Raw genomic sequence first — 10,442 nt, 5'->3', positions numbered from 1 at the left:
TCCTGTTCACCATGAAGCACCAACACGCTTACCACAGTCCGCTCAACCGCATGTACTCCGACTAGCTGGCAGTGCAGCCCTGTGGCTTGTGCAGCCTGCGCTGCCCAAATGTACCTGCCCAATCCTTTCAACAAATGGAGGCAGGAGAATTGGAGTTTCGTATGCAATGAAGAAACAAACAAACGGAGACCCTTGCAATCTATAAATTCAACTAAAAGTGGATAAATTGGACTTCATTTAAATTAAAAATTATTATACTACAAAGGCACCATCAAGAAAATTCAAAGATGTAAACTATTATGCTGTACACCTTACACTTATCCAGTGATGTATGTCAATTATATCTCAATAAAACTGGGCAAAAAAGAAAACTCAAAGATGTCAATTACACCTCAATAAAAAAAGGCATAAAAGAAAATTCAAAGAAAAGTCACAAAGTGGGAGAAATTATTTGCAAATCATATACCACATCTGTTCTTTCAGTGGTCTCCTCTCTTCCTGTCCTGGGCACCCTCAAACTTCAAACCCCTATCCTGACCCTTCTCAGAACCTCTTCCCCATTCCTTTGATGGACATTTCCATGAGGATTTCATGCCAGCACTTCAACATGACACAGGAGTAGTGAGGTGGATGGAGGGCACAGGAGACAAGTGTGAAGAGCATTAGATTCATACAGTTTTGGTTTCAAGTCAGGAATAATCAGTGGGAGAAGGTGTGTTAGATGGGCAAGTAGGTCTGATAAAAGGCAGCATAGGTTGGGAAACCAGGGAGGCCTCCACAGAAGTGAAGGGCAAAGGGTATTCTGAAGTGAAAGGACACAGCTGAGGAGGAGACATAGCACTACTGGAGCATATGGCAGTGAAAGTCTGTATGCTCCATTATGCTTGGGCCTGTCTTTTCAGCCATCTGTTATCGGCCAAAAGAATTTAATAAAGTATATTCTATTGCAAAGGAAAATGGCAGGCAGAATAACGGTAGTGATCTGGGAAGAGCTGGAAGAAGTGAATTCAGACAACTCCAACCACTTCCCAAAGGTTCTCAGATGCAACCAGGTCTGCATAAGATGGCTAATCCCATCTGTGCCTGGATAAGGGGAGACTGACCCTCCGGGTATCCCCTACAGGACAGTGGGGGCTCCCCCACACCTCAGACACACATATTTATATTATTATTTTATTCCACTTTGGAGACAGCCCCTCAGTCCCTCAGATGCATCCAAAGCAAAATCATAGGGATTAGGCTCCACTATGATTTTGGATTATAAAATAATGAAGTCCCAGATGCCAGTAGGTCCTGGCTGCATGGTGGTAAGAGGTGTGGCTGAGTCTCTCTTGCAGATGATCCGGCACCCTTACAGGCCAGGCTAGATTGTTCTCCAGCCCTCTGCTGGGCCAGAACTAACTGCCTGAACCAGGAGCTCACAGCACCATCCACTCGCATCACCAAAGCTATGCCCAGGCAAAGTCCCACGCTGCTCACAATGAAGCCCATGGCTTCAAAAATGAACCTGCAAAGAAAGGTGGAGAATCTCAAAGGACACAGACAGTAGATCTAGGGCCTTTTCCCTGCTGAGGCAAAACTGTGTCCACTCTGGATGTTCAGTGTTTGCTCCAAGCTTCACCCTCCCCTACACCAATACTTCTCAAGCAAATCCACTCACTTGGGGGCAAACACCTTCCAGACCATGAGATGCCTGCGGAGGATGAAGGCTGCCAAGGCACAGGCCAGAATCTAAGGGAAGAGAGGAGGGGTCAAGCTATTTGGGAAGGGAAGCAGGAAGCAGGTCAGTACAAAGTTGCTGCAGGCCCCTGTGAAGAATGGAAGGGGAAGGAAAGTAGTGCACGTCAATGGAAAAAACCCTGGGCTAGGAGTTAGGAGACCTAATTTTTTTCCTGGCCCTACCATGATTTGCAGTGTGACCTTGGGCAAGCACTATTCATCTGTGCTGCTGACGCTCAGGCTCTGTCTGCCAGGGTGGAAGGAATGTCACAGTCACACCTTCTGCCTCTGAAGGAAAGGAAGATCAATGATCACAGCTTGGGAAAGAATCCTGGTCATCACCTCAGCTTTTCCAGTCTGTCTACTAATGGAATCATCCCCAAATGCAACCATAAGGTCCAGATCTAGCTTGCAGAGAAAAAACAATCCAAGACTAGGATGAAGGAGACCCAGATTCAAGTCTTAATACTGCCATTTGAGGCCACTGGCCTGGGGGCAATCACTTCACTTATCTATACCTCAATAAAGGCTCTCTCCTAGGGTTTTGGCAAAATGTGGAAGAATGTGATATACACCCATGAGAAAAGACCACCAATTCCATGATCTCTCCCCTGCACCCACCTGAATACCAAGGACAAAGAGGTACTTGAGGCCCAGCTGCAGCAACGCTGCATGGAAGTGGTGAGGCGCATCCCGGAGCCGCATCTCCATCAGTGGCTCCGCCTCCTCCTCAGGCCTGACTCTGGCCTCAGCTTCATTCCCTGGGGACTGCCGCCTCTTCCGGGGCCCTTGACTCTCACACAGAAAGGGCCAGAGCAGGAGCAATGGGCAACCTACTGCCTCAGAGGAAGGCAGGGCTAGAATCAATGGAGGACCCAGGGACCAGGCCACCCCGGCCCCCACTACCCTAGTTGGCTCAGCCTCCAATTAGCGTAGGCCAAGGGGTGCCAAAGATCTAACAAAATCACACTTCCCCACTCAAATCCAGGGGTTTCCTTTCCTTTCCTTCCATGAAGCAAGGGAGGAATGAGGAGGTACCTGCAAAGAGGATATGGGAGGCAAAGGTGTTGGTTCCCACCAGCAAAGCAGATAGCCAGGTAAAGGCACGATCCTCTGGGACTCCCACGAAGGCTGCATGCCAATGGATAGCTGGAAAGACAGGCTGGTGGCCCGTGGAATAGAAGGTCTGTGTGGCCATGAAGGCCCAAGCAGAGACTGCCTGCCAAGGCACAGTAAAAGGACCTGGGGGAAGAGAGATGCCTCTTTACAGTCACATCCCACATCCTAACCCACAGCCCACTGCTCCAAGATTATATACACCTACTCCCTCAGTGCTAAGTGTCTTATACATGCACATGCCCAACCTTCTAATAGTCAACACTCTGTTATTCTAATTCCCTCCATAGCACAAAGCCCCATTGCTCTAATCTGTGGTCAACCTCTTTCTCTCACATACACACAGCTCACTATGACGTTATATACTCATAATTCACCATTCTCATCACTGGAAAACCAGGAAATGCGCTCATGAGGACAGAGCATTTCCATATAAGAACTGAGTCTTGGAGTACTGTTTTTCTCCTTCCTCCATGAACCCTGCTGGCTCTGAAAGCCAACGGGAGGAATCAGTTTGGCTATAGCAGATAAGAGAGAGGACATCGGGAAGACCCTCTCAACTACTGAGGCGTGAGACCCTGTGTCAAGGCGAAGAACCCGAGGAGCAAAACCTCCCTGAAAATAAGAGGGGCAGAATTCACATCACTACTGTCCTTGGATGAATCAGGGCTGAGATATGTATTTACCAGGGGTGGTGATGGGTATCCCAGCAGCAAGCAGATGCAGGAGAAGGAAGCTCTGCAGAAACAGAAGCAGGAACACAAGGCTAATGCGCTCTGCATGCAATAGCAGAAGTGGGAAGGCCAAGAAGGTGAGGGCCATGACCATAGCCGCTGAGTAGACGCTCCCCAACTGATAGGCAGCCACCGTCAGGGGGCCCTGAGATCTGGTCCTCTCTAGCCGGCCCCGGAACTCCTCCTGCATATGTCGGTAGATTTGAGGAACCACATAATCCAGGTCAGCCTGAGAAGTGGGGGGGCCTGAGAAGGGAGTGAGGACAGTCCTGGTCCTGGGAGCTCCCGTCGCAGCTTTCACCAGCACCGTCACAGGCCTCCAGAGCAGCAGCATGAGCCCTGAAGCGGCCAACCCTGCCACAGCCCTAGGTAACATAACGGATGCCCCAGCGACCAGGGCCCGGAGGCGTGGGGGTGCTTCATCTGCCCCTGATGCCAATGCCCAGTAGGCAGAGGTGCCTAGTCCCATTAGCGGCAGCCCCCAGCGCACAAAGAGCACAGGGGGCTCAGGGCTCTTGAGATTACCATAGTGGCGAAGCCACAGGCGCACAGCGACTAACAGGGCCACCAGAGCCCCCACACAAGCTCCATACCACAAATTCTTGGCTCGACCACCCACCATGGATGCCAGGGGACGCAGCCAGGGAGAGGAGCTGCAAGCAGGTGTCTCTTCTGGGCAGCGATGAAAAAGCCCAGCAAGCCTTATACATAAAAGCAACCCAACTCCAAGCCCCAGGGCATGCATGCCATTGTGACGTGGGGGGCCTGTTGGGGTCAAAAAGCCAAGGCGAGGTATTGTGAGTAGCTTAGGTGGCAGCAGCTTGCCCTCCCAGTGAAGCCGGGCAACCAGGAACAAGACGAGTGAGATCAAGAGGAAGGCGGCAGCCCTGGCCTCGGCTATAACAAAGCTATCAGAGAAGAAACCAGCAAAACGAATGAGCAAGAGTAACAGGACAGGCCCAGGCATGGGAAGCAGGGCTACCAGGGGCCTCTTAGCTCCCCAGCCAGCCCAGGCTTTCCACAGAAAAGGCAGGAGTGAGCCCACTGCAGCCACAGCCCCTAGAACCACTGAATCCAGCTTCAGCCCAGCAGCTGCCAGGAGTCCAGCACACACTACAGCCCCAGTCAGACCCCAGGCCATGGCTGTTAGGAGAGGGTGGAAATAGAAGCCCGGGGATGTTGCCCAATGGGACACCAACAGGCAAAGAAAGCAGGCAGCAGCCAAGAGAGCAGCGCCCCCTGCCATGCGGACCAGAGAAAAACGAGCCCAAGACTCAATGCACATGGCCCGAACTCCCCGCAGGAACTGCTGCAGCTCAGTAATCACAGTCTGGAGTGCCGCCTCAGCCCCCTGGGGGCTCTGCAGAAGCCGCTGGTAGTCAGCAGAAGCCTTGGAGAAGAGGTTCTGCAGTCGACGAAGCTCCTTAACTTGGAGGTCCTGAGCAACAGCTGAGTAGGTGTGAAGAAATCGGGACACCTGGCAGAAAAGATCAGAGGCCAAGGGAAAAAGCTCAAAGACTTAAATTGGGACACAGGCAAGGATAGCTATTACCAAAGAGGGTACCTGGAAATCAGGGACCCAAACTCTGTCCAGAACAGGGGGAGAGGGAGGACATGGCTACGGAACGTAGGACTAAGACTGAACAAGGAGTGGGTCTTTATGCTTCTCCCATGCTCAGCCTAACTCTGTCACATGGAAGCCCAGCCCATTACCTACCTGCTGGGCATTGAGATGGAGAGCTGAGGCTTGGGCCAGAGCAGAGGAGTGAGGCTGGGAGTCTTCCACCTCTGAGAATACCTCAGCTATCACCTCCCCGATGTTCCCAAATGGGATAGGCAGGCCCAACAGCAGGGCCAGCGTAGGCACAAGGTTGATTTGAGGAATTACCTCTGGCTCCTAGAGAACAAGGACAGGGGTCTCACCAAAGAGCTGAGATCAGTGTTTGGGATGGAAGACACAGGAGCCTAGGTAGGAAATAAGAATGGGGGATGCCCAGGGTTATGAATTTGGGGGCTTAAAATGAAGGGATCCACAAGGATGCTAGGATCATGATGTGGACTGAATAGCGGAAAACCACACAAAGCATACCTCAGGCCTCACCTCTGGTGGGGTGCTGGGGAAGAGGGCCGTGGGACTATACAGAAAAAGTGCAGCTGAGGTCTCCAGCTCACTGTCCCCTCCATGGTTCCCACTCGTGGTCATCCCATGGTCCCCAGTCACAACCAGCAGTGTGTCATTCTCCAGACGCTCCACAAGTCCCCTGGGGGCCAAAAAATGTGTCAGGAGGTAGGGATAAAGATTTTTCTCAGGGGCCCATTCACCCCCAGCCATAACTTCCACTAGTAGGGCCTAGACGTCTGGCAGAAAAACACCTCTTCAGTCTTAACCCTACTGCTCAAAACTACACACTGAGTTACTCAAAATGAATGAAGCCCCTAGCTTCAGAAAAAGGCCTAGAGAAGACAGAATTCAGCCAAGAAAGAGGTTCCAAATAAGGATTTTTTTCTCTTGGGACCATATCTCATGAGATTCTCAGACACAAACCCACTCCCCCAGCCAATATCCCACACTCACTGGATCACCTGGTCCATTTGGCTAAGTTTCTTGGCCATTTCAGGATGGTGAGGGCCATGCTTGTGGCCACAGTGATCCACACCCAGGAAGTGAGTAATCAGCACATCCCATTCACCACTGTCCACTGTGAAGGAGAGAACCTGAGCACAGGGCACTAAGGCCCACTCCTCAACCCCAGCCAGGCTCTGATGCTCCTATGTTCAGGGATACAAGCCCAGGCCATTGCACCCATGGGAGGTTCAGAATCTGGGGACTGACGCAGCCCTCCCCAGCTCCCAGTCTTAGTCAGGCCTGCCTCTGGCCCCATGCTCACTGGTTGGGTAGAGGTGTTCCAGGATGCCATTGTCCACTGTGTGTAGGTCTCTGACATTGAAGGATGGGAAAAACAAAGCTCGGGAGAAAGCTCCAGGAAAAAGATCGTTCCAGGTTTCATCTCCCATGAAGACCACACGCCTTCCTGCAGGGACATGAGAGTGGGTCACAGCCTGAGCAGGAGTCAGGGGATGGGGAAGAGGAGAGGCCTTTTAAAGATCTATCGGAAATCCCAACCATATACTCTAAGGCACAGCAGTTCCATCCAACAACTCTTTATCCTTCAAGGCCTAAAGTTTTCTGCCAGGAAGCTTTCCCTGATAACTATACTCCACTCAGACCTCTTACTCCTTATTCCTGTAAAAAACTCTGCTAGTCCTCAGCCCCTGACTATCTCTGCTGCTCTGTTCTTCCTGGGTACATCTTGCTTTCTCCCAGTCAGTGAATAGACAGAGCCTGGACTCTCCACTCTCTTCTCCATGCTTGTGAGGACACCAGACTCACATCTTCTCTTCATCTCTCCCCTGCCCCTTTACTGAGAGCTCCCCAAAAGTAAAACCAATACCACATGCAGATTAGAAACTCCAGAAGGACATAGCCCAGACCTGAGCTCCCTGCATGCAGGGCTGTGGTCTTTTTCCTTCCTGTACTCCTAGTCAAGCACGCAGCTGGGCACCCAAAGTTCTGGCTCTCTGAGTTCTAAAGAAATTTGCCAAGGTACTCCTGGCCTCCAAAGAGGCCCGACTAACCTGTACTAGTAAGCTGCTTAACGAGATTGTCTTCCGCTATGGCGTAACTGGCAAAATTACTGCCAGCATCAATAAAGGTAGGCAGTGAGCCAGTGGTGAGAGCCTTGAGGCGCTGCATGGTGGTGGTCGGGGGGTCAGCCTTGGATTGGTAGAGCCTGGCATGGTGGGGCTGAATTTCCAGGATCCTCTGCAAGGAGCCCAGTTTGCCCAGGAAGGGCAGGGAGACAGGAGGCTCCCCAGAAACACGTGAGAGCTGGGGCTGGGCAAAGTCAAATCGCAGAGCGTCTATCAGCACCAACACAAGTCGGGAGAATCGGGAAGCCATCCAGCAGGCCCCGGGCTCCCCTCGGCGCCCCCATGGCAGGGACCCAGGGCCTGGGGGCTCTTGGCAGCTGCTATGGTTGGTGAGCTCCAAACGGGTGAGCAGGAAGCCACTGGTGAAGAGAGCAATGCCGGCGTAGAAGAGGAAGCTCACCCAGGCCAGGAAGAGCAGCACTGAGGTCTTCTGCATCCTGGTGGAGGTGGGGGAGGGAATTCATAACTGTGAGGCAAAGAACCAGCAGATATTCTAGTCTCTCAGTACAAAGCCCAGCTAGAACCACTTCCTCTTGGAAGCCTTTCTGAAGATAAACAGTCCCATAGCCAACCCAATGCAATGTTCCTCTCCACCAGTTATACCAGAGTTTCTGAAGGCGAGGTGCGCAGACTACGGGCATCAACGTGGAGCAGCTGCTTTAAAATGCTGATTTCCAGGCGCCACCACAGATTCCCCTGAATCAGGACGATCGGGGGTGGAGCATAGGAATTTGTACTCCAGGAGATCCTAATGATGGAAAACACAGTCCACGAGGAAAAGTTATTCCAAGTGGTAGACTGCTTTCTGACAGCCCGTTTCTCCTCTCTCGCCAATTTCAACACCCCTGGAGTGGGCCAGGGCTCGCAGCCGCAGAATCCCGGCCAGGCTGATGGCGCCGCCTGGCGGGGACCCAGGGGACGAAGGGAAGGAGTCCTACTCCGTTTCCGGAGAGCCAAGATCGCCAGGAGACCAGAAGCGCGACCTCCCCGGCACAGCAGGGCAGAGGCGCCGAGGTCTTGGGGCAGCTGGGCCTCGCTGGGACCCAGACGTCGGCAGGGCTCTGCCTCCTCAGATGGCTATCCGGCCTCGGGCTGGGCACCCTGACCTGGGCACTGGGCCCGCTAGACTGCGAGCTCTGAGTAGGGTAGGAGGGTCCCTCACTTCGGGGAAAACCGAGCGTAAGGAGGTCTTGGGAGACCCTGGCTCACCTTGAATGGCGCCCGGAAGTGCAGCGGCGGCGCCTGCGGCCTGGCACCACAGAGGCGCGTGCGCTGGATAGAGCGACCCGCGAGGGTCCCCATTGCCATCTGCTGGCGCCTCCGAGGAAGTTCGGCAAGGAACGCAGGGCTGGCCAGAAATGGAGTTTGATGGGAAATTATAGTAACTTAGATTTGGGGGCAAGCCTCTAAGCTAGGAGGATTCAGGGAGCCACTGTCCATTCTTGGTTAAGACTAAGATCTAGGCTTCTGAAACCAAACTTAGCTTGAATCCTAGCTCTGCCACTCACTGTCATTATTGGGCATTACCTCATTTGTAAAATAGGGATAATATTTATTTCCCCCTTTCTTCCAAGCTGATTCCAACTGATAGATTTTATTACTCATCCTTTCCAAGTCTTTCAAGGAATCTTACAACTCAGTAATAAAAATCCAATTCAAAAATGGGCAAAGAGGCACAACATTGTAAATCAACTATACTTAAAAAATTTTTTTAAATACTCCTAAGAACTTTTTATTTTTTATTTTGTATATTTTAATTTTGGCTGCATTGGGTCTTCGTTGGTGTGTGTGGGCTTTCTCTAGTTGTGGCGAGCAGGGGCTACTCTTTGTTGCGGTGCATGGGCTTTCCAGTGCAGTGGCTTCTCTTGTTGCAGAGCACTGGGCTCTAGGCGCGCAGGCTTCAGTAGTTGTGGTGCACTAGCTTAGTTGCTCTGTGGCATGTGGGATCTTCCCAGACCATGGATTGAACCCGTGTCCTCTACATTGGCAGGCAGATTCTTAACCATTGTACCACCAGGGAAGCCCCCCCCCCCCCACAAATTTTTTTTAATGGGCAAAGGATCTGAATAGACATTTCTCCAAAGAAGATATAGGAGTCACCAATTAACACTTGAGAAGATGCTCAACATTATTAGCCATCAGGGAAATGCTGGAGATACCACTACAAACCCAGGAGGATAGCTATAATAAAAAAGATAAATAACAAGTATTGGTTTCGGTGTGAAGAAATGTGAACCCTCATAAACTGCTGTTGGAATTGTAAAATGGTGCAGCAGCTTTTGAAAAGAAGTCTGGCAGTTTTTCAAAAGCTTAAACGTAGAGTTAGCACATGACCCAGCAATTCCACTCGTAGGTATGTACCCAAGAGAAATGAAAAACGTGGCCACACAAAAACTCGCACATGAAGGTTCATAGCAACATTATCATAATTGCCAAAAGGTGGAAACAACCCAAATAGCCTTCACTGATGAATAGATGAACAGAATATGCTATATCTATATGATAGAATATTGTTTGGCCAATAAAAAAAGGGATGAAATACAAGTGGCATGTAGCATGAATGAATCTTAAAAACAAGCCAAAACAAGCCAATTATAAAATAGCACGTTATTCCATTCACATGAATATGTAAATCTACAGATACAGAAAGTAAACTAGTGGTTGTCTAGGCCTAAGGGGAGAGAGGAGTGATTACTAATGGGTACAGGGGTTTTATGGCGGGGTGGGGATGGGGAGCAGTGGTGAAAATGCTCTAAATTGTGATGGTTGCCCAGTTCTGTGACTACACTACAAATTATTGAATTTACACTTTAAGCAGGTGAATTGCATTGTATGTGAATTATATCTCAGAAAAGCTACCATTTAAAACAAAAAACCTCTCCAGTGGTTTCTCATTTCAGAGTAAAGCCCAAATTCTTGTAGTGGTCCTACAAATCTACACACCAGCTCCCCACTTCCTTCTCTGATTCATCTAGCTGCCACTTCTTTGTTTCCTTAACTCTGTTCCATCCACGGTAGTTCCTTTGCTCTTCCAGGTAGCAGGCAGCCATGCTCTGCCTCAGGACCTTCGCATTTGCAATCTCCTGTCAGCTTTACTCCCAGATACCCGAACGGGCCTTCCCCTTCTCATCTCCATATCTAAGCTTCAATGTACCATCAGTG

At 50.7% G+C, this 10,442-nt stretch overlaps 1 protein-coding gene across 12 annotated transcripts; it reads right to left on the bottom strand.

The window, feature by feature from the left end:
* Positions 1-1,234: 1,234 nt before the first annotated feature.
* Positions 1,235-8,531, bottom strand: PIGO (phosphatidylinositol glycan anchor biosynthesis class O). Of its 12 annotated transcripts, none has more exons than XM_057724840.1 (12): positions 8,490-8,527; positions 7,884-8,028; positions 7,206-7,717; positions 6,458-6,601; positions 6,145-6,268; positions 5,659-5,830; positions 5,287-5,466; positions 3,522-5,046; positions 2,758-2,961; positions 2,341-2,555; positions 1,661-1,731; positions 1,235-1,507 (listed from the first exon to the last, which is right to left on the bottom strand). In XM_057724840.1, exons 2-12 carry the CDS (start codon positions 7,919-7,921, stop codon positions 1,246-1,248), a joined length of 3,447 nt encoding a protein of 1,148 aa, XP_057580823.1. In that variant the 5' UTR covers positions 7,922-8,028; positions 8,490-8,527; the 3' UTR covers positions 1,235-1,245. The 12 variants fall into 12 exon arrangements, 10 of the variants coding, with proteins under 10 accessions (XP_057580823.1, XP_057580825.1, XP_057580826.1 ...); XR_009051582.1 differs by lacking the exon at positions 8,490-8,527 and adding an exon at positions 1,903-2,007 and having other exon boundaries at positions 1,441-1,507; positions 7,884-8,479; XM_057724842.1 differs by lacking the exon at positions 7,884-8,028 and having other exon boundaries at positions 8,490-8,531.
* Between the last annotated feature and the right edge of the window lie 1,911 nt (positions 8,532-10,442).

The sequence above is a fragment of the Hippopotamus amphibius genome, chromosome 2 (assembly GCF_030028045.1).
Source record: "Hippopotamus amphibius kiboko isolate mHipAmp2 chromosome 2, mHipAmp2.hap2, whole genome shotgun sequence".
Taxonomy (NCBI): Eukaryota; Metazoa; Chordata; class Mammalia; order Artiodactyla; family Hippopotamidae; genus Hippopotamus; species Hippopotamus amphibius.
This window is presented reverse-complemented; position numbering and strand designations above follow the sequence as displayed.